Source organism: Orbicella franksi, chromosome 3 (assembly GCF_964199315.1).
Source record: "Orbicella franksi chromosome 3, jaOrbFran1.1, whole genome shotgun sequence".
NCBI classification, from domain to species: Eukaryota; Metazoa; Cnidaria; class Anthozoa; order Scleractinia; family Merulinidae; genus Orbicella; species Orbicella franksi.
Window position 1 is genome coordinate 34,598,125 of NC_138147.1, and position 23,185 is coordinate 34,621,309.

At 40.6% G+C, this 23,185-nt stretch overlaps 3 protein-coding genes and 1 pseudogene across 3 annotated transcripts; 3 read left to right on the forward strand and 1 right to left on the reverse strand.

The window, feature by feature from the left end:
- Nucleotides 1-436: 436 nt before the first annotated feature.
- Nucleotides 437-2,204, forward strand: LOC145482271 (adenosine receptor A2a-like). The gene has a single exon (XM_081460932.1). The coding sequence runs from the start codon at nt 899-901 to the stop codon at nt 1,805-1,807; it is 909 nt and encodes a 302-aa protein (XP_081317058.1). The 5' UTR covers nt 437-898; the 3' UTR covers nt 1,808-2,204.
- A 114-nt stretch (nt 2,205-2,318) lies between these two features.
- LOC145482268 (adenosine receptor A2b-like) lies at nt 2,319-6,267 on the forward strand. Its single transcript, XM_081460928.1, has one exon. It carries the CDS (start codon nt 4,769-4,771, stop codon nt 5,687-5,689), a length of 921 nt encoding a protein of 306 aa, XP_081317054.1. The 5' UTR covers nt 2,319-4,768; the 3' UTR covers nt 5,690-6,267.
- A 1,068-nt stretch (nt 6,268-7,335) lies between these two features.
- LOC145482265 (melanocortin receptor 4-like) lies at nt 7,336-10,532 on the forward strand (annotated as a pseudogene).
- Nucleotides 10,533-11,178: 646 nt separating this feature from the next.
- LOC145482243 (uncharacterized) lies at nt 11,179-19,429 on the reverse strand. The gene is made up of 7 exons (XM_081460891.1): nt 18,348-19,429; nt 17,143-17,814; nt 15,954-16,327; nt 15,321-15,586; nt 13,653-14,722; nt 12,792-12,933; nt 11,179-12,239 (listed from the first exon to the last, which is right to left on the reverse strand). The coding sequence occupies exons 1-7, from the start codon at nt 18,350-18,352 to the stop codon at nt 11,718-11,720; spliced, it is 3,051 nt and encodes a 1,016-aa protein (XP_081317017.1). The 5' UTR covers nt 18,353-19,429; the 3' UTR covers nt 11,179-11,717.
- Nucleotides 19,430-23,185: the final 3,756 nt, after the last annotated feature.

A 23,185-nucleotide genomic window follows, 5' to 3' on the forward strand; every position in this document is an offset into this window, starting at 1 on the left:
AACTGCCACGCCAGTAAGTTGCCAAGTGTTCCAAACACACCCACGATAGAATTTATTGAGATCAGGGCAACGCCACGGAAAAAAACAATCTTTTGTTCAAAGGGAAGTAAGAAAGCTATCTTAAAATTTGTCGACTGTAATTAAAAAAACAAGTGTCGCTCTTTAAAACGAATTATCTGGTGATATGCTTTGTATTGATACGCTCGGTAAAGAATTACAGACATTTCCTGATAAATACATACGGTCGGTTTCCGCTCATACATCAAACCGTACACCAAAACCTCGAAAAACCTACGGTTGGATAAAATAACTGCGAATATAACTCTAAACTGTGACACTGATTCAAAGTCCTTTTAATTAACGAGTGGTATTCATTATGTAATCTTCCCTCACGAATATCAACTCGGCGAGTTGTTGAGCTGTATACTTCACAGCTATAATGCTCAACAATAATCCCGACTGGTTAGGACTGGGATTGTTGGTTTGAAGGAATGAAGACCATGTATGGAGTTTTATGTGATTTCCTATTGACGTCATACCGCCTAAGTAAAGGCTAAAATTAAGTGTTGCTTTTAAATGTCAGTAGCAGGACTGGTATTTATATAAGATGATGATTTAAAACCTTTTTTGACCGCATTGTTTGAGATTATTTCTGCAGGGATAGTTAGAAAGGAAGTGAAGCTTAAGCATTGTCCCTTCCTTCAAATGACATATTGTCAAGAGAAAATTCAATACCTTTAATTTGTTTTGGAATGCTCATCTAAAATTAAACAGCAGCTGAAAGGTTAATATTGACGGCTGAGAGTGGCTTGCACGGATTTTTGTTAATCAAAGCAGTGATGTTAGACTGATACTGGACTCAAATCACTACTGATCAGAAGAGTGACGAGCGTCAGCTATGAACTACACATCAACTGAGCCGTCTTACAACCTCTCAACAAAAGACTGTTCTCTTCCATTAGCTCATGGCGTCGCTCTGATCACAGTGAATTCTATCGTGGGTGTGTTTGGAACACTTGGCAACTTACTGGTTTGCGTGGCAGTTGTTACTAATCCTCGTCTTCGTCGATTCCCAAACTACCTTCTGTTCAGTTTGGCGATTGCTGATTTGATCGCCACCATGGTGTGCGAGCCTCTCGTCGTAGCAATCTTCACTAAGAGGACATTTCAAAACGCCTGTGCAGATAATATGGAACGAGTCTATTTCATTGTCTCCAATTTTTCAGCGTCTGCCTCTGTGGTGCACTTGTCGACCATCAGTGTTGATCGTCTCTTTGCAGTTGTTTGTCCTCTTCGTCATAGAGGCATCATGGAGAACTTTGGGTGGAAATCCATGCTTGTTGGGTGTTGGACGTTGCCCGTGGGATTTCTTTTGTTTGGTAGGTTTGTTCCTGCGCCTGTTTCAGTGAAAGCTTTCGCCAACCTAGCAGTATTTATCTTGTTTTATGGTATTGTTTTCGTGTCATACACAGTGATTGTAATATCACTGGTCAAACAAAGGAAACGAGTAAACCAGATCAATGCCACCTCTCCTGTCGATACCAATTCACGCCGTGAAACCCGTGTTGCTGTTACCCTGGCGATTGTGGTCGTCGTTTTCACTGCTTGTTGGTTTCCGTTGTTCGTTGTCTTCGCGGTTGCTGGCAAACCGCTGGTCAAGATTCACGGAACTGCACACATGTGGATCAGGACCTTGGCACTGTCAAACTCCGCTATGAACTTTATTATCTATGGCTCGAGAATGCGTAATTTTACTGACACTTACATTGAGATATTTCAAAAGACACTCAGGTTTGCGGGGCGTTAAAGTACAACGTAGTCAGAAAGATACACCAATGTCGTCTAATCCAAAATGTCCGTTTCTTGTATCGTCCGAACAATTAAGGGTGAAAATGAACATGTTACCTTTTTAAGTGTGAAGTAGTTACTAGTTAATCCACTCAGTCCACTTCAAGTTAAACTTACAGTTACAGATGTATTGTAATTGATGGTGACAAATGGCACAGTAAAACATAATAAGGACTGTATTTGTTTAGTTTAGTAGCCTGTAAATTTTGACTCTGGCAAGAAGTGACTTTTCAAGTGTACTCCCTCGTTTGTTCTTTTCTTTACCTTAAATTTTCATTTTGCCTTTAACTATCTCGTTTTTCATTTACGTTATTTCGTTAGAAAAAGGTTGATAGACAGCTGTGTCATAGGTATGTATGCACACGTGCTATTATGCTTTATTACAACAAAAAATTCAACAAATTTGATTATACTCTGCACAAATCCCACATGTTGGATTTCTGTGGAAATCCAAATAGACCTAAGAAAAACTGGGGCGTTCACAGGAAAAACTAGCCTGTGATTCAGCGTCAATAGTAATCCCAGGACTGAACTATGATTTTATAAGTAAGGGTATAAATTAGTCTTTGATTAATCTTTCAGTGAACTGAGAGAGCCCGGTGAAAGGCGTGGCGGCCATATTGGTTGTACCAATACTTCTTCATGCCAGTGTCAATATTCTGGGACAACTGTTGTTACCGTATCAGTTGACAGTTACACTGATGTCAGTGTAGATATGTTATCAAGAGCCTAACAAGAGCTTACCAAGAGCCGAATGAATCATTAGGCCGGAGAACAAAATTCATCGCGAATTCATGCTATCAGGCCAAGCCTTAGAACTGCGACTAACCATTTAACATGTAAAATTTACGTTAGAGTTCACCTTCACCTTATATGCGAGGCAGTGTTGTAGCAACTTCGTACGGGTTTATACATTCTACCCGGCTTTGTGGTTTTGAACCATGCGAACTGAAACAAGAAAAATATAGGATCTTACATGAAGTGATAACCTCTGAATTAATGAACTATGAATCTAGAGCTGGTTTAGTGAGATGTGGACCTAAAACAGTTGCTGTCGCTGTTGTAATTTTTTTTCCTGCTCTAGATATGAGCAGTAAACAAGTAACTTACACTATAATGCACCAGCCGGTATGCTGGAGTCAAGATCGAGCGCTCCGCCCGTTTGGAGCCCTGGCCTGTGTCACTGCGTGTTTTTCTTAGTTAAAACGGCAGTTTTGCCATGAAATAAAGGTTTAGATGATAATTTGTTAAAACAGATTGCATCGAGAATACCAGGCTGTCCGTCACTGAAGGCAACAACTGCTCTCGTGTGACCACTATAAACAGTTTGTTAGCAGGTGCTCCTAACAAAAAGCGCTAATTATCAACCTTCTGCCTATGGATCTTCCGCTTATGCTTACGCAAAAGTGAAAACCAACCTCAACAGCAACAAATCGCCGTGAAATGATTGTCAGTGTTACGTCCCAAAGGTAACAAATGCATTGTTGATACTGCAAATACAGTTTACTTTGGGCGAAGCAAACTTTTCTCTTGACATATGCAGATTGCTTTTGGTCAAATCAACCACTGGTACATCAACAGAAATTAAAATTAGAGTTTTAGAGTAGGCATTTTGAACTCGCGGGGCCGTACAAAGGAAACCTCAACTGTGGACTTTGAACAGAAACTGTACAAGAGTGGACTTTGATGTCACGGATCAGCTTCATGAGCAATCACAAAAATTTACGCACAATATCTCGCGGAAATGGACCACAAAGCCCGCTATGTAAAACTTCAAATACAGAAAAAGGAAGTCTGTTTCATTGTAAAAGCCGTTTATCTGTCACGGGAGAAAGTGTCCAACTTTTACCACTTCTATCTAAGACTACAACACATCTAAATATAAAACATGGACACTTGGTCAACGAAAGAGCAATTGTTTTGGAGCTGTATGAGGAGGAAAGAAAGCGCGGATTATCAAGAGAAGAAAGCGGATGGATTCGGTGGTCACACAGCGCCGTGAAAAGGTTAAAGGCTCCTTCCATGACACCTTACGGGTTAACGAGACAGGTGCATGAAAAAAACTGCCTTGATATTTGATGGACATGCATGTGCATCAAAAGAAAGCTAAGTAGTCCATTACGGAAATTTATACATACGAAAAACTTGGGGAGGCTTGGAAGTAGCTGAAGACTTTGCTGCTACTAATATAAATAATATGTCATGTTTATTATCAAATCTTCAATATTGGTCGCAAACTACCTAGAAAGGTCATTAAAATGATAAAAATAAAAGATAACATGAAGATAAATAAACAGCATTTCACTTATAAGTCAGTGAGGTATACAGTATGGATTAATACGAACCTATTCTCGTGTATGTTGGACCGGCGAGGCCATATTATGAATTGTGACAATGTTACACAAGGTTTTTTAAGTATGACAGAAAAATATTGTGCCATATCAGCCCTTGACAACGGTATTATGTTGTTGTTTTTGAAAGATCTCCATGTAAATTGACGTGTTATTGGAAAATTTGGAAGATAAGTAAATTATAGAAGGAAGAATTTAAAATGAAATGATATTACCAAAGGGAAGCTCACGCGATGGCTATCTGCTTGCAGAGCTTAAAGCTTTTCAGATAAATGCCACAAGAAAGGACTTCAAAGTAAAGTTTACAGTGAGAACAATTGAAAATGAAAATAGAATCCTTTTTTACTCAACGGTAACTTATTGGTCGTCCGAGACAATAAAACGCTATCTTCTAGAATTCCAAAATACTGGGCATCTTCCGGTCCACTCGCACACACTTTTAAATTTGAGTACCTCTGTATATTTTTATTCAGTTGACGTAAGTGTGTGGTCAGGACGACACATAATGACTATTCCGGCATGATCTTCTTGCATTCATTGTTGAGCAAGTCTTGTGCCGACTCTTTGCGATGAATCAAACCTCGAGCAACCCCAGTACTAACCTTTCTCAGGGAGGCTGCTCTCTGCCAGTCGCTCATGGCGTTGCTCTCATCACAGCAAATACTTCGGTGGGTGTGTTTGGAACATTTGGCAACTTACTGGTTTGCGTGGCAGTTGTTACAAATTCTCGTCTTCGCCGAGCATCGAACTATCTTCTCTTCAGTCTGGCGATCGCTGACTTGATCGTCACCATGATTTGTGAGCCTCTGGTTGTAGTAATCCTCGGCAAGATAACCTTCTCTAATGATTGTGCTACCAACCTGGAACACGCTTACAAAATGTTATCCAGCCTGTCGGGTTCTGCCTCAGTAGTGCACATGGCGGCAATCAGTGTTGATCGTTTTCTCGTCGTCCGGTTGCCTCTATGCCATGAAATTTTCATGGAGAAGTTCGGATTGAAGATTATGCTGATAGCGTCCTGGGCATTCCCCGTTACAGTTCCTATCTTGAGCGCAGTGCTCCCCGACTCCTTCCCCAAGGCTTTCCTGGGGCTTGCCACCTTCGCCCTGAGCTATGCTATCATTATGGTGTTTTACGCGCTGATTGTGGCATTTCTGATCAAGCTGAGGAAGGAAAGAAACCAGCAGACACCTCGCACACTTTCCGTGCAAATCAATTACCGCGTTGAAATACACGTTGCCTTCACGCTGGCGATAGTGATCGGCGTTTTCACCCTTTGTTGGTTTCCGCTGGTAATCGCCTTGTTCGCCGCTGGTAAATCATTGGTCAAACCGCAAGGAGCTGCACACATGTGGATCAGGACTGTGGCTTTGTCAAACTCAGCCATGAACTTTCTGATATATTCTTTAAGAATCGCAGATTTTCGCCAAGCGTATGGCGCAATATGCCGTAAGATGTGCAGCCTCGCAGGAAAGAAATATCGCCGCTAAACTTTATTCAAAAAGACAGATCGAAGCGAAGTTTGCAAGAGCCTGGGTTCTTTAATTGCCAAGTGTAGGTTTTCAGGACAGATATGAGGCCACCGAAGCTACCAAGCCGGCACTGCAGAGTCACCAGCAATAAAGCGAATAAAAAAAAACCCTTAAGGATGTAGAAAAGTTCACGCGCAGAGCTCAAAGTATACCGACCGTGTAGGCGGCTGAGCTTAAGTAAGGCAGCAGATTACACTCACAACCTGACATCGTCCACTAAGCCCTTTCCTAAGATCACAACACCTCCTCCTTCCACTAATATTTAAGCATTTAGCTGTTAAATTCAGTCTAGAGGATCCAAGGTTCTTAATGTTCCTCATTGCAAATAGCTGTAAATAGTAGTTATAGAATCTTAATGTTTCAATATCAGGAGTTACTGTCAATATATATGTATAATTCAAGTTCGATTTGATATTTTTCAATCTCTTTCAACACAGTTGCAAGTTATCACTGCAATAGAAGCTAATAGAGCTTTTAATTATTATCATTCCTAAGCCGTTTTTCCTTTGTTCAATTCCTAACTAGAACCTCTGGTAGATTTAACGACATTAATTATTTTCTTTAGTCTCATTTTTTTTTTAATTCAGTTGTAATATACAATTAGAATAGCACTCCCAAAACAAGAGGCCCTTTTACATAGGAAATGAAGATGGTTATTAGTGAAGTTGAGAATGGAAATAAATCACGTGATGTGTGGGTTGAAGATGTCATTCATTGCGCTTTGTTCATTTGGCTCAGGTTTCTTTCAGATTTCGCGCGACCTTTATATTGCCTACAACGGGAATTTCTCTCGGGGCAAGCATTACATAGCACTGATCCCCTTAAAAAAAGGCTTAGACTCTCAGTAAGTTTTAGCTCGTTTTTCGTTAATCGCACAACGCTGCATGCCACTGAAATAAAAGAGCGCGGGTTTTTGCGAGAGCTTGTTGATGGACAGATCCGGATTGCCGTCAAGTACTCTTTCAGGTTTCTTCTAACCCGCACGCTTCTTTTTAATTTTTGTTAAGATGAAAGGTTCCGGAAACCGGGGGAAAGCTCACCTATCCGCTACTGATTGCATTCACTCAGGCTTTTGAGTTTTCTCACTTTCGTGCTCAGTGTCTTAAGCTAATATCGATATTAGAAGGAATGTGATATGGACTCAAACGCACGCACGCTCTTAATAAAGCTCTTAGTGATCTCTCTTGCTCACGTACTGCATACAAGCTGTAAGTAACATCGACTGGGTCGGGTTTTATTGCTGAGATGCAAATTCAGTTGCATTTTTGCGTCCCGCTTTCTTGTTTTCTCTCTTGTTTGAACCTCATTTCAATCTACCATGAAAATATTACACCTCAAACTAAGGATGAATTTCTTTCAAATAACATTCTTTGAAACGTAAGTAGCTGTTAAAAATAGCGTGTACGTGAAGTACGCAGTCTGCAATTGTGGCTTGTTGTTTACCGTAAAAGCTTTCGGTCTAAAAGCAAAACCAAGCACAAAGAGGGAAAATTTCAAAACCTTGTCAACAAAAAAGAACAAGAATCATTTTTTTCCCCAACAATTTTCAGCATCTCATAATGACTCAGTTGTATTTTTCCGCATATTAAGTTTGACCACCTGTTCACACTTTATTCAGTTGATGTGAGCATTTCAGCGGAACACAAATCAGAATGACGTTTATGCCTTGTTATCCCTATCCTCACGGATGCTCATGAGGACAGAGCCTTCTGCAATGAATTACACATTTAGCAATTATTCTGGAGGCGACTGTTCTCTTCCACTGGCTCATGGGCGTCGCTCTCATCACAACGAATGCTGTCTTGAGTGTGTTTGGAACATTTAGCAACTTACTAGTTTGTGTGGCAGTTGCTACAAACCCCGTCTTCGCCGATCATTAAACTACCTTCTGTTCAGCTCGGCGATCGCTGATTTGCTCGTCACCATGGTGTGTGAACCTCTCCTGGTTGCAATCCTCGGCAAGATAACATTCTTTAATGACTGTGCCGCAAATGTAGAACGAATCTACAAAACATTATCTAGAGTGTCGTGTTTTGCTTCAGTGGCTCACATGGCGGCCATCAGTGTTGATCGTTTTATTTCTGTCGTGTACCCTCTACGCTACAAGAGCATCATGGAAAGCCGTGGATTAAAGATTATGCTTACAGCGTCTTGGCTATTCCCATTTACAGTTCCTATCCTAAGTGTCTCCATTCCTGACTCATTTCCCAAAGCCCTGTTGGCGGTTGGAGCGTTCACCTTCATGTATGCTATCATTGTCGTGTTTTACTCGTTGCTCGTGGCATTTCTGGTCAAGCGTCGGAAGCAAAGGAATAAACTTAGAGCTCACTCATCTGGAAATGCCAATCAGTCAAGCGTTGAAATCCGCGTCGCCTTTACGCTGGCCATTGTGATTAGCATATTCACCGCTTGTTGGTTTCCGCTGATGATCTCCTTGTTCGCCGCTGGTGAAACATTGGTCAGGCCGCAAGGAACTGCACACATGTGGATCAGGACTGTGGCTTTGTCAAACTCAGCCATGAACTTTCTGATTTACACTCTTAGGATGCCAGATTTTCGCCAGGCGTATGTCGCGATATGCTCTAAGGTGTGCAGCCTTATAAGAGGAAGAAAAGGGCGCTGCTGAACTCCACATTCATCAGTTTAGCCAGAGAATTCAGAGAAGAAGGAAACATTAGCGAAAGTCTGGATTTTGAAGTTTATCTTCTGTGATCTGTTTCAGCTCTTTATATAAGTAAATTATTTGACTCTTTTTAGTGTAGTGGCGCTTAACGATGGACGCAAACGCGGTGAATGAAAGAAAAGTCTTTCCTCGCGCTTATACTCCTTTGTTTCCAGTTTTAACTCTGCATACGTGTTCCAGCACGTAAAACGCGAGCTATGTTACAAGGAACATCTTTTTTTCACTCTGATGAAGGTGGACAGTTGCCACCGAAAATTCAGTAAACAAACAACCTACAGATCGGATATGTTCAAGTCAAATAATCATTTGACTGTTTACTACCGTTAATTCTGATCGGGATCAAACCGTGAAGCTTTTGAGTTCTCTCACTAAACTTTCGTTCACTTTTGCTTTAGGCTAATGAATCTCTAAAGCTTCACTGATTTCCTCTCGCACGCATACTGAATCGTGTCCATCGCAACTCAGCAAGCTGTAAAACAGAATTTCTTTGGGCTGCACATATCTCAGGGGGTCTGTGCAATCTCTGTCCTGGCATGGTCGGTTTAAATTTGTATTCTTTTTCATTTGAACTCCCAGTTGTGAAAACCATGGATATATTGTACGTCAAAGACACAACGAACTCGATATTGGAATCAGTATTGTTTGATGCATAAATGTTTTTGAAAAAAGCATGCAAATGGGCACAGGATGTCAGTGAATGAAGCGACGCTAAGCTACATTTGTGAACTGTATTACACTTTATATTCATCGCAACAAGAACAATCATGACATTGATCAAATTGTTCCTTTACACGTAAGCAACGTAATAAGCTTGATAAATATATGCAATTAAATGGACCTTTAACTAATGTGTTTTTGCTTGTCTCTTTTAAGGACCGGCAATCTATACGAACAGCCTAACGTTGGTATATCCACAGGTTCAAGTAATTTCTTTCGTCCCCTCGGCAAACTTTTTAAGTCCACGCTTAATTTTCCAGTGCCGGCGAAATCAAACGTTGCGACATCTCGCCGAAGGTCAAGTCTGCTAATATCGTCCATTCGCTTAGTCCAGTTGTGACTCTGCCTCCAACATTTTGAATTCTCCATCTTGGGTAACCGCCATGGTTTTTGGCTGTGAAATCGGTTGTTATATTGAGTTATTTCGTAGTGATGGCTTATTCCCAGGTTAATACTCAATTGGCGAATTCGCTTCACTTCATCATCGAGAAGAATAACAATGTCTGCAGTGTCGTAATCCGAAACCGAAGGCTGTAAGGAAGGAGACGTCGGTCTTTCTTTATCGGAAAACAAAATACTTTTGCTTGCCTTGCCGCTTTCTAATGGTGGTAATCTGTCCATTAATCTGCTGCTGAACGAAGAATGCTTTCCTTGGCTCTTTGAATTGAGTTTTTTGGTGTTGCCGAAGCCGTTATAGCCATTTCTGACAACAATATCGGCCATTTTGTTTGGGCTCAATTGGCTACCACGCGTGTTCATTCAATGCGGACAACAGCCTTTGTTCCAAATCGTTTCGCTAGTGTAGCAACTTTAAAATTTGCTTCAAAGTTGAAATTTGTTGCAGGACCACAAACTTTGTAATGTCGGCTTCAAATTGTACATGAAATCCGATAAGATTCCTACAGGGATGGTTGGTTGCCTTGGAGTTGCGCTGACAACAAAGATAGCGGAAGGCGCAGAAAATTAAATACTTGTCATGTTTGGATAAGCAGACAATCGTTTGTCAACATAATTAGCTTGTGAGATTCATCGATAGGTCGAAAAGATGAAATGATGTAGAAATCATGGTCGTGCGGCTGCTTAAAGTTTTTAGAGAATTAAGAATGTTGAAGTTGGACCATAGTACCGAAAGCGTCTTTCCGGAGTTAACGATGCAAAATGTATGTTGCACAATAACAATGGACGATACATGTAAATGTATTTAAAACAAGCAAGGCTAATAAAACATGTGAATTTTAGCCGAATTTCGTTTAACCGAAATATTGGGCTGCCCTATGCGCTAACTTGGCGCCAGGGGACAGGTGAAGGTGAAATATTGGGCTAAGTTACACATATTTAGCTCAGTGAAACAATCTCTAACTATACGGTGTCCAAGAGATATGTATTTCTCATTCAGTAAAAAAAAAAAAGCTTATAAATCGCACTGATGAGGTCGATGGAGTCCATGGAAATATGAATTCCTCTTTATTGGTTTAATGTTTAATTGAGGCACACTACACTCGTTATACAATGCAGGGACGCTTGATCAGATGCGTACTTTTCATGATAGTTACTTCTATATATATTTAAATCGGAGTAAAAACCCTCCCCGTCCCCTCCCCTTACAAAGCGGTCATAAATGATGCATAAACTAACAAGGGCGCCATTGCAAGGAAATAAGATATGTTAAAGTACTTTGTTTTTCTTGCGCCTTACGCTTCAAGACTGTCTGTAGACAGTAGAATGGTTTAAAAGCGAGTTGTAAGACAGAATCTAGCCATCATAAATTGAGAGGATAGACACCTTATCGACGCAATCCAAGCCGGATAGCAGGGGTGGAAGCCTAGGGCGACATGTGTCAGGCAGTCATGATTGGTCGAAAAATTGGCCTGAGTTCCACAAAACTAATTACCAAGTCACTAACTATGAGATTTTTGATACTGAGGTGATAACAGGTCTTATAGAACCTATCATAACCTATGCGACAAAAATCTAATTATGTAATAAAAAAAAGTCCTAAACGTACGGCTAGTACATTACGTAGTTCTGTAAAAGGTGCGCTGCGTCGTTAATTATTTCACCTCATCTTTAATCCATCAATATAAGAGCAATATTCAGACTGTCACACTCTTAAATATAATACAACGTATGTGAACAAGAAAAAAAAAACAAGACTTATGACTGCCTGTAGTATTTACACACTAGTGTAGCAACATAACTTGAAATTTGCTTTGCCAAGTTAACCATACTCGACATATATATTCTGCCCATCTATTCCTATTTATTTATTAAATGAAACGTTTTGAGAATTTTGTGTTTCATCAAGGCGATATCCACTCTTCAATCGTGCAGCTCACACTTATTCTACTCTAATAAATATTCGCGCGGACCTGATTTACGAGAATCTCTAATATCTATTTTTGGCCTCCCACTTTTTAACGTCATCTTGGCAGGCTGGGGGCACAAATAAGCTTGTACCTTTACACGAGTTCTAATGGTAATGCAATATCCACACTATCATGCGATCAGGCGTTCTGTTTTTATGTTGTTTTGTTTTGTTCACGCGCGAGACAGAACGTCTGATCGCAAGTTAATCTCCACTGCTGATCAATTTGCAGACTTCCTTGATCTCCTATATCTTCTCAGTGGGGATTGAATTTCGGGTGCAAATTCTAGTGTCATATCTTCGTGATCCATTTTCGAGCTATGCCCGATGACATCCGACGAGGGCGCGCGATTCGAAGATGACACTCCATGAGTCTTGCTGCGCTCTTTCAAGTTCATGTGTGAGGCCGACCTCGTACGTCTCTTCGATGACCGGAGATACTTCGCCTCTTCCGATGATTGATCGATTTGTTGACGAGGATGTGCGTCAACCGTTGATCCGTCTGTGTCAGTTGACGGAGGTGGTATCTCGTTTCGTCGGACAGCTTCCGTATACCGATCGATCTTCCGAAGTGATTTTCCGAGCATACTCCGAAGATTGTTTGCGTCCTCCTCAACTGCTTGGAGTGACTTTCCTAAGGACTGTCGGACCTCTCTTATTTCATCGCTTTTGATTGCAACCTTATTAGATTCCATTGCCTTCTCTTCTCTCTCAGTTTGAAGCTCTCTTTTGAGGACAGCAATCTAAAACATCGATTAACACGACTTAGTGGAAACCGCAATCACGATATTAGATAATACATTAAAGAGACTTGGCTATTATATTCAACCACAAGCTACAAGTTGTTGCAATTGGCAGCTACCCTAATAAAGGTCTTATAATCCATCAAGTATTTTCGCTCACGCGCTATCGGTCTAAACGTGTCATGCAGATCACTTGACTGACTAGGAATATCCCAGTGAAATTCCTCAATTTTCAAAACATTTGACACGAAAATATCCTCGAATATTTGTCCTTGGACATTATCTGTCTTTCTGTTCCTCAAAGCTCAGAGTTCGCTTACTGGAACACGTAAAGTTTGTGGACAAATATCTGAGAATATTTTCGCGCCAAATGGAGGCTATTGTTTATATCAGTATATTTGCAGTTATTTTGATTCTGGAACTCAGTAAAATTGAAACATGTTTTTCTATATTTGAATAGCAACTAGGTTAAACTATTAAATCAAAGTAATATTGAACGGAGTCAGACCTTAATATCGAAATTGTCACAGGAAATAACACTCAAGTCTTCACCTGTTTCTCTAGAGCCTCCACCTTTGCCTTGTACGCTCTTTCTCGTTTCTCAGATGTCTTCTGTGTCTTTTCCAGTGCCAAGTGTGACCTCTTAGCCTCTTTTTCTAAATCCTGTTGTTGTTTCTCTGTAACCTCCAGTAAGCTATAAAAATTATATCACTTTAAGGAATGTCCAGATGAGTCTGTGTTTAGGCGCGACGTAAAACGATCTATGATATCCTTGTCAATAAACTTTGTATTGTAATGCGTCACGCAGATAAAAATTAATGGTGTAATAATGACTGACTGACTGAATAACTGACTGACTGGCTGGCTGGCTGGCTGACTGACTGGCTGACTGACTGGCTGACTGGCTGGCTGACTGACTGGCTGACTGACTGACTCACTGACTCACTGACTCGCTGACTGACTCACTGACTGACTGACTGACTGAATGAATGAATGAATGAATGAATGAATGAATGACTGGAGACTGACTGTCTGACTGACTGACTGAATGAATGAATTACTGGCTGACTGGCGGGCTAACTGGTCGGCTGACTGGCTGGCTGACTGACTGTTTTACTGACTGACTCACTGACACACTGACTTTCTTACTGACTGGCTGACTGACTGACTGGCTGCATGGCTGGCTGCATGGCTGACTGTCTATCTGACCAACTGATGACTGATCACACCATTGACCGATTCATTTCGACTGCATGAAAGACCGTCTAAGTGACTGAATGACTGACTTACGTTTGTCTGCCGTGTCTTTTCTGTCTGTCTGTTAATCAGACTCCAACTGACTGACCTGCATTAACGGTCGATCGGAAATTGTTCGCGAACTGACTGACTCATTTGACGTATTGACTGACATACCTTTCAGTGTGCTTGGCTTGGGCTTCTTGAAGTGCTCTTTGTAAAGAATCTACTCTCTCCTTCAACTCTATGTTTTCCTTTGCTGCCTCGCCAAGCGTTCTATTTAAAGCCTCTTTTTCTTGATTTGACTCGAAGAATGATTCTTCAAACTCTAATCGTTCTCTCTGTAGTCTATCCAGCGTCTTTTTAAGCACCTGGACATCTTTGCCAATACGCAAATTGCTCTTTTCTAAATCTCTCTTTTCGACCTCAAATGAGGAATTCATCTTGTGTAAAGAAGTGTTTTCGCTTTTAAGGGCATTACTTTCCTCTTCAAGATCTTGCAGTTTTTTCAGAAGTTCATCTTCGCGCTCTTGTCGCTGAATCAAGAGACTTTTTACGTGTTTGACTTGATTTTCAAAGTCATTAATACGAAGCTCAGCGTCCTCTCTCGTTTTCTCCAAGAAATCGACTTTTTCAGCCAAAGCGCGGTTTTCGTTCTTACAATCTTTGACAGTCTCCCTGAGTGCTCCAACTCTCTCTTGTTGCAATCGCTTGTCACCTTCTGTGCTTTCCAGGGAACGCTGAAGCTGATTAATGTGTTCTTGTAAATTATGTGAGCTGCTGTTGCTTTCACTCAAAGAAACAGAAAGTGCCTGGATCTTTTCTTTAAGCCTTGTTTCTTCCGCCTCGCCTTTTGACACAGCGCTGTTAAGCTTCTGTATTGCGAGGTTTAAACTGGAGATATGGTTTTCTAATTCTTGATTAACCTTTAGCGCACCGCTCAACCTTTCTCTTAACTCTTTGTTTTCGGCGTCCATGTCATTTTGCACTCGTTTCTGCCTTTGTAATTCGCCATCCAGTGATTTAAGCCTCAACTCATTCTTCGTCATTTCCCTCGATGAAGCCTCCAGTTGGGTCCACAATGCGTGTTTTTCGCTTTTCATTCTTTTCTCGGTATCCTGAAGTTCCCTTATCTTTTCTTGCTGTTGCTTTCGTTCATTCTCTGACAGGCTCAAAGTACTCTCTAGCATTTGTAGTTTTTCATCTAGTCCATTTCGTTCTCGCTCAGTTTTCTGTATCGCTTCTTCCTGGGAATTGGCAACCAAAAATAGTGGTTTGATTATCATTTTGTAGCTTGGAATGTGTTTCATCTAACGCTTTACTCCACGTTCAAGAGCATTTTACTTTTACATACATGTATATTAGACTCATAATACTTGTCGATTACATCCCCAGCATTTTGCTAGTTATCCCCATATTTTGCCTAAACGTATTTAAAGAACTGAGTAGAGCGGTTTCCGATTGAGTGTCGTAAAATCAAAACCAAAGTAATCACTCTAGCCAATCACAAAGAACACAGGTAATACAATGAACCAATCAAAACTCGAAGGAATAACATGTAGCTAACTCAAAACGTGGGAATACGCGTGCGAGTAAGTCACGATTGGTTTTAGTTTTACTTCTGATTGGATGGACAAGTGGCGCCAGTTTTTTAAGCCAATCGTGTAGTGTAGTGGCAAAACCAATTGCTTTTCGACGCTAAAATGAAAACCGCTCCAAGGTGCGCAAGTGTGCTATATTTAGCATAAACGCCTCGAGGAATTCTAGCTTCAATCTAGTTTAATATTGTGGGCAGTTTTTCTTTCCCCAGCCAGAACAGAAGTAACTGCAGCACTTTTTACTAACCTGTAGAGTGAGCGCAGTTTCTGTACTGTTCAATCTCTCTTCTAACAATCTTTTCTGATCTCTTAGCTCATTCATCTCCTGGTGCACGTCTCGGAGTTTTCCGTCTAACGCTGCTCTTTCTTCCTCCGAATGAGCCACAGCACTCTGTAAGCTGTCCACTTTCACTAAACTCTCCTCCTTCTTTCTTTCTGATTCCTTCACGTTTTGTAGCAGCTCTGATAAAGATGATTTTACAGCGTCTGGATCTATGTCGTCCGAGGAGTCTTCTACAACAACAGCAACAACAACAACAAGCCATAAAGAAGTTAGGTCTGATTTGTTGATATGATGTCTCAGGCAACTTTCCTGAAGCTAAGTGGCTCACCGCGGGCCTACGCTAATCTAAGGTATCGAAAATGAACCGATTAGGAGCATTAATCAACAAGATATTGACACTTCCCTGGTGGGATGCTCTCCCATTGCAGATCAGAGGATCACTGCGGATCTCTTGCTTTTGGTAAATATTTTCTCAGGTTAAGATACAACAATTCCATTGAGCGTTGCGTTAAGTTGCAAGTCAGCCAACTAAGTATTTTAAATATTCTATCCTTTACGGTAATAAGGTCATGCATGTAAAATCCGAACTGTGTTTACCTGAACTCGATCGCGATCGTCCTCGGAAAGAGCGACGGTTTTTTTTCGGACTACCTTCGTTTGGAGTCGGAGGTCGGGACTGCGATCGTAAGCCTAGAGATCGGCGAAGAATTGAGTAAAGGCTTGACAGCTTAAATTCGGAATCGTTCTTCGCAGCTTCAATTCGAGCGATTTGAGATTCCAGAGCACTGATTCTTCCATCATTCCCAGATAATTGAGCTTTGTAATTTTCCCTGTCGAATGTTGTTTGTTCCAAGAGGCTCTCCATTTCTCGTATCTTGTTTTTCGCCTTTTGCTCGAATTGCTTGAATTCTTCCAATTGAGCTTGATAGTCTTTCTCGCGGCTGGCAAACGTGTCTTCAGCTTCTTTGATCCTGTAGGAATACAAGTAAAATTGAAGGATTTTTCAAAGATTGCAGTTGCTAGTAGTTAGTTTTCAGCTGAAATACAAAACGCAGCTTGAACTTTGGAAAAATTGCAAATAGAAGTACTTTGATAAGACTGGCGAGGGTGAATGCTATGAAAGGCTATAACGTATGACTTGTTGGTTGGAAATATCGAGCAAACAAATATAAATGTACTGTACAATCAAACTGATGGTGCTTTGGAGCAACTTAACAAATCGAATGTGGTTTAGCGTGGTCTGTTCTCATGTCGACAAGGATACGCGTCATCACAGTGGTCAAAATGTGGTGGACTCACAAGGCGCAGCCGAGTGAGTCCACAACGAATTTTGACCACTTTAATGACGCGTATCGTTGTCGATAAGAGTACAGACCACTCTAAACCACATTTCGATTTGTTTTTTACCACAATATCAACGTCAAAGAAAATGGTTTTTTTTAGAGGGCGAGCTGAAAAAGGCATCGCGCGACACATTGACGCGAGCAGCGTAGTCTCGACTCTTATCGACAACGGCAAATTAGCCAATCAGATTGCGAGATTAGCAGCAATTGTGGTAAAAAAAGAAATTGTCACATGTTGCCATTGGTACCAACCATCAGATATCGCAGTGCCAGGAAAATTACTTTAGCAAAAGTGTACCGGACCCGCAGCCAAAACAGATCTACTACGGCAATAGGTCCTGTTGAGATGGTCGTGGGGGTGTAGATTGCGTGGCTTTAACAACTGCCATTTCTGTCTAATATTGCGGATTAAACCGATTCTCTTTTGTGTGGTAAATTCTTACCTCCGTTGCAGTTTAGCTGCATTTTGCTTTGCTTCCTCCTTCTCGCTATCAACATGCAGTATGTTTTGCTTCAAGTTGTACGCCTCGTGCCGAGCCTCCTCTCGCAAAGCTTCCTCGTGTGCTAACCTTTCTTGTAGATCAGACACTTCTCTTTTTCCGAGCAAGCACTCGCTGCTCAGAATCTTCACCTGACGCAGCGCCTCTTGTAGTTCTCGCCTGATCTCGGCTCGCTCCGCTTCAAGCTCGTTCAGTCGGCTACGAAGATCGTTTGCCTCGCCGGTGATGCTCGCGCGGCTGTCGTCGCACACTCGGAACTTGTTTTCAAGATCATCAAGGGCGCGCCTCGTTTCAGCTCTCTCGCTCTCTGTCTGTTTCACTTTCTCTCTCAGCTCATCGCAAGTTTTTTGAAGAGAACCCTTTTCAATTTGTTCGTCTTTGATTTGTCTCCTGAGTGCCAAGTTTTCTTTTCGTTGAGTCTCCTTAGCTTCCTCGCACTCTCGCATTTTCCGATGTGAGTCCATCAGATCCCTTCGCGCACTGTCACGTGTCTCCTCCGCCATGTTAAGCTGCATTTTAAGGGCTTTGATTTCTCGTTCGGCATTGTCACGGTTTTTCATCGCCTCTAAGAGCTGTTCTTTCACACCGTTACCGTTCTGGTAATGTGTTGGAGAACTGAAATTATAAAAAATATATATATATATATTATCTAGTTACGGAGCGACCGGCACATATCATGCTGAGTTAAAATAAGAATGATCCGGCGACGAATTACTCCTTAAAAACATCTCATACAATATCAGAAATATAGTTCACGAGAAAGGAGTTGATAACCTGGGGGAAATATTTTTTGCTACTGAAACTAAAGTAAAGTGATGAACTGAAGCTGGTAAAGAGAATTTGCTTGTTAGCATCACGAAGCGAAGTAAATAAAAATAACAGTGCACAAATTAATCCCAAGTATGCGTGAAAATTTCACTCTGTCGTAATAAAAGTTGAAAATTGTTCTCAATCTCACGCGTATTACCATTCAAGGCCATGATTTTGTATTGTCACCCAAGATGAACGTTGTGACAACTCGCTAGGCATGGACTCAACTTTGCGCAACATGTTGCCGCGGTGTGCATCACGGGTGGTTATGCGCAACAACCTTTTAACCTGTATCAGTTGAAGATGTGCATCATGTAACCTGCCCGGTGTATACCCACCTCATATTTTCTTCACTGATTCGTCTTGAATATTCTTTAAACAAAACAAGACCAAAAAATACACTCAGATATTAGATGCATGCGAGTAAATATTGTCTAGAGGTAAGGCGACTTAAAGATATCCGTCGTTCTAACAGCGGTCTTTACAAACTGACTTGCAGACAGCGCTTGCTCGCTCTCTCTGGTAAAACCCCTCCAACGTTAGAGTTATAATGAGCTCCACATGAGGCGCGAGGTCCGTCTTGCAGGACGTCACCGCTAGTTAGAGTGGTCTTGAAAGAGAGAATGCGATCAGCGTGCATTAATAGAATGGTATTGTGCAAACTAATAACTGGAGGGCTAACATAATCATTACCTAGTTAGACGACCTCGTTAACCGGTTGTGTTACTATTTCCCTTCCAGATCTTCACGTGAGAAACGGATGATAAGAGTAGCTCAGTGGTTATAAAAAGAGTAATAAACGCGGGTCTCACGACGTAACAGAATTTCTTTGCAACGTTTCCATTAAATGTGCACTCGCCTGGAATTCAGTAAAAGAGCAAACCGGAGTAAACTAAATTACTCATTAATCATTTTTGCATACTAATAAAGACATTTATAACTTACCGCGATTGTGGTGCAAAAAGCGAAACATTGAAATCAAATAGTTCAAATGTAACAGGGACAGAAAGCTTTTCTTGACCAGAGAGTGAAAAGTTGAATTTTCAAGCAGCAAATACAAGGCATCCTATGCTTCGTGTTGTTTAAAATTTCGAATCAAGAGTTGATCACTTAGAGAAAACAAAAGGGCCACAACAGCTGTCTGAAAACTAACAAGGTTTACGACCTACTTGATCAGGTTATTCTTTCACTCACCTCAGGTTGTTAGAGAATTATTCCACAGTTTCTAAGCTAATAACCACAGATACTAAATATCTGAAAGAACCCATTTCAAGGTTCAGCAACTTGTTATACGAGGGCAGATACCGTTATGCATGCATGACAGTTCCCGCGATATGCAAATTGAAACCCTGCATTGTTATTTGGCTTTCTTTGTTTTCCATAACACAAGAGGTTACACTTGACTGAAGTCCTTAATGTTTGAATTTGTTTTAAGAACGAAAAATAAAGACAGCGGCAATCTTAAAGTTTTAATGACGAATCAACTGAGTGACGTTTGGATTTCATATTGAATTAAAACAAGATTTCGCTTTAGAGATTTAATCCCTTATGAGGAGTTATCGCTTATTTATGGTCGTTAGTCATATAAAAATATGCCCTGAAAGTTGACATATGATTTATATGAACTTTCAAGTTGAATTATAGAGTAAACATTGGAAACTTTACCTAAACATTAAATAGTTGTGAACAAATTAGACGGCAAAGGAAAATCAAAGACAAAGGATGCAAGGTTATTGTTCAGTTCAAAAAGCATTCAATTTGTCAAAGAGAAGTAGCTATCATCAAAACCTTGTTATAACGACCCTTCATTCAGGGGAAGCGAGATGTCATCCTCAGCTCGTTCAACAAATCTCCCCTCCATGAAGAACTCACACTCAAAATGTACTAAAAACTCGAGAGACTTCTTCCTTAGATACTACATAAAAATGACAACCATATTTTTATTAATGAAAATAAAGCTTGGTATCAATTTTGCATCAAACAAAGCCTGAGCTAGATCTCGTAGGCAAAAATTTCCAAGACTTCAAGCTCTCTTTTCTTTATGGCCGCATTGTTGTTGTTTTTTTTATTATATTGGGTTCTTTGACCAGGGCTGTCAAAATACAAAGCCATTACCTTTATCCTGCCATTCTCTTTTTGAAGCTTGGCAATTTCTGTATCAGGAGAGAAATCATCGATAGCAGTAGAGTAAAGACCGTTTGGGAAGGCTCCATCCGAAATTACGTGAGAATCATCATCCGACATCCTGCTTGCGCAATGGAGTTAATTTTACACTGTGCTAAACAGGATAAAAAGCGAATTTACTGTTAACACCTGATCAACGTATTTCAAATATTTACCTCAAACCAACTTTCCTACCTTACGCACTTTCTCACGCACGCCTCTTTAAAAAGGCTCGATTACTCAAAAAAACAAGTTTCAGAAAGTTCAATTGCCCCGCCACGAGAAGCACTTTTGTCCTGGAGTCGGTTACACTCGCTCGGTATTCCGTTAAAATTTAAATAAGTTCGCAGTTTATGAGACAACGCGCCGAATCATGATCCGCGCCGCACAATAAACGGAAACTAATTCATTTCAGTCTGCCCACAGGGCGAGCAAAGTCAAATGGTTTTTGTTTCAAGAACCAATCAGGGTCGTGAAAATTCAAAAGCCATTGAAAGGTTAGCGGTCTTGTTATAAGTGAATGACAGCTTGAATGCAAATGCACGCGTGAGAAAGATGTTAATTGTTATTTACAAGAATATCATTACAGTTTTTATCGCACAAGTTGGGATAAAGATGATATTGACGTGAAAGAAATGGCGCGAAAATGCTTCATTCTAGAACTGTTACCCAGAAAATGTAGACTGGCAAAAACTTTGTGTTTGTGAATCACTGAATTTGGTTGAAGAGTTTTCTTTCGCGGTTTAATTTATTGATACCGTTCTAATTGTTATGCAGTAATTGTTGTAAATCCAGCGAAACGTTTAATCATTATATTTAACCATTATGGACAGTGAGTTTTAAAGTAAAAATATTTTAAGTATTACAAATTTTAAATCCTTTTAACGTCTTATCTGAACACGACGCTTAAATAAACAATAACATCTAAACTGTAAACTCATATCGCCCTATGACCAAACAAAGAAAACAGTTATTTTTAAAAACAAGCAACAATAATTTAGAGGCACTGTCAGGCTCTACAGCAATTGCTAAAACTATTCAATTCAAGTTTTCATTTACCGGCGTTGAACTTTGAACATCTTCCGTGACAGCCATAAAAAATCACATGGAATGCTAAAAACCTAGATACATACCTGTTAATAGTTGAGGCACTAGAAATACCATGCAACGATTATCGTATTTGGGATTAGCCGACCTGCTTAAATAATCAAACAATCTGTCAACTCACTGGAATAACAAAACGTTTTTGAAACAGAACACGAAATTGATGAAGAAGAATTGTCTCACGCGAATTTACCACGCGTTGAAAGTACAAGATGCCACACCAATATTTGTACAAGTGAATATAAAACAACTGCTACACGCGTGGTGTTAACTGAAAATGTGTTATTTAAATATGTATGGACCAATGACAGAGGCCGCTTACTGTTTACGTTTTCTGAGGAGAAAACCGAGTAGCTAAGAAAAATGCTTGAATGATGTTTAGAAAAAGTGAGTGGAATCATTTAAAAACTGCGTAAAACTTAACACATAATGACTTTGATCGCGGCATACGAAATTCTTAACGTCGTAACTAATTTTTCCCGGGGTTTTCCTTGCATGCAACTGAAACCCTGTTGGCCTAAAGCACCTGTTTTGGGCAGCTAGTTATATAAATAAAAACACCATGAAAATACAGGGTGCCGGTGTTAAAGTTTCTTACTACTCACGGCTAGCAGTTTTGTATAGTAGTCACGTAATATCTATGAAATACGACGAATTTAATTTTTTTTCTTCGATTTAAAACCTCAAAAGAAATGATTACCGCGTCGTGAGAATTTCCACCAGAATCCATCAATTAACACCAGGAGTCAAGCTATAAGCCAGAATCAAGTTAAGGCCCGATATACATTGAAGCGGTCGAAAACAAAAGGTTAAATATGGCCTTTTATTACGGCGAACAGTGACCGTTGCTTACGAAATTGCGGGTCAGAATAAAAAGTTTCAAGGGCCAATTCATGGAATATTAATAAGCAATCAATAAACATGTCTCTACGCTGTTTTTGGGCAAAATTGGACTACCACGCTTCCAGGCCTTTTCTCTTGAAGTTGGATGGAGCGGGAAAAAAAATGAATAGGCCATTATCGTATTCTCGGTATTGGATCGAAACTACACTAGCTTGGAACGGGGGGCTCCGGAATACAGGGGAATACCATTAAAAAAAGATGGGCACCACTCAATAGCCTCAGTTGCAGGCTAGTTCCAGTGCAGTACCGAGAACACCAATAGATCCTAATATGGGCTATTCGCCATCATCAAGTCATTTACCTGACGGGGCTGAAATGAACCACCGGCTTTGTTAAATGACATGTTATAAGAAAGAGTCTTGAACATTTTCTTCCGATCTGACTGTGGTTCGTGATGACTACCTCCATCTCTGTTTAGATTTTGTGAGATAGACAAACTTGATAGACTTGATAGGATGACAGCGTTTTGTAGCTAGCGGGCTAGAGATTACATATTAAAATTTTTCGAATACCTTTCCTAACTTACAAATCAGTTTATGGCGCCATGATAGCTAACATCAGTGTAATAACTGATAACAGATAGAAATGGCGTGAACTCGTAACTGACAACTGTCATTTATTCCGTGACCCATCCAGTGTCACCCTGGTGTTTGTCCCATTCTAGAACAGATAGCATGCTGCGATGAGTGACCTTGAGTTCTCCTCGTGGATTGTTCAGGAAAGGAAAGTAATTCCCTTCGCTGTTACACAGCTGAGAAAAATTGCTGCTTGATGACCTAAAAAAATTTCGAATAGCCGATATCTTCCTCTCTTTCTTCAAGGAAGGCAGCCGTCCATTTTTAGCAACTTGTCCCCTACCCCCCACCCCTCCCCCCGTCAAGTCCACCGCGCCTTTTCATTCGCTCGCTGCAGTACGGAAACGCTACACTGTAAAGGCAAGCGGTGGAGCAGAAGCTAGGAAAACAGTCCTGTCCGATTAAGTCTATACGTTATATAAAACTATGGA

Coding starts and splice junctions, on each gene's coding strand:
- LOC145482271 (XM_081460932.1), top strand. CDS start 899: ATGAACTACACATCAACTGAGCCGTCTTACAACCTCTCAACAAAAGAC.
- LOC145482268 (XM_081460928.1), top strand. CDS start 4,769: ATGAATCAAACCTCGAGCAACCCCAGTACTAACCTTTCTCAGGGAGGC.
- LOC145482243 (XM_081460891.1), bottom strand. Junction 15,587..15,953: donor ACGATCGCGATCGAGTTCAG/GTAAACACAGTT, acceptor CTGTTGTTGTAG/AAGACTCCTCGGACGACATA. Junction 14,723..15,320: donor AAACTGCGCTCACTCTACAG/GTTAGTAAAAAG, acceptor GCCAATTCCCAG/GAAGAAGCGATACAGAAAAC.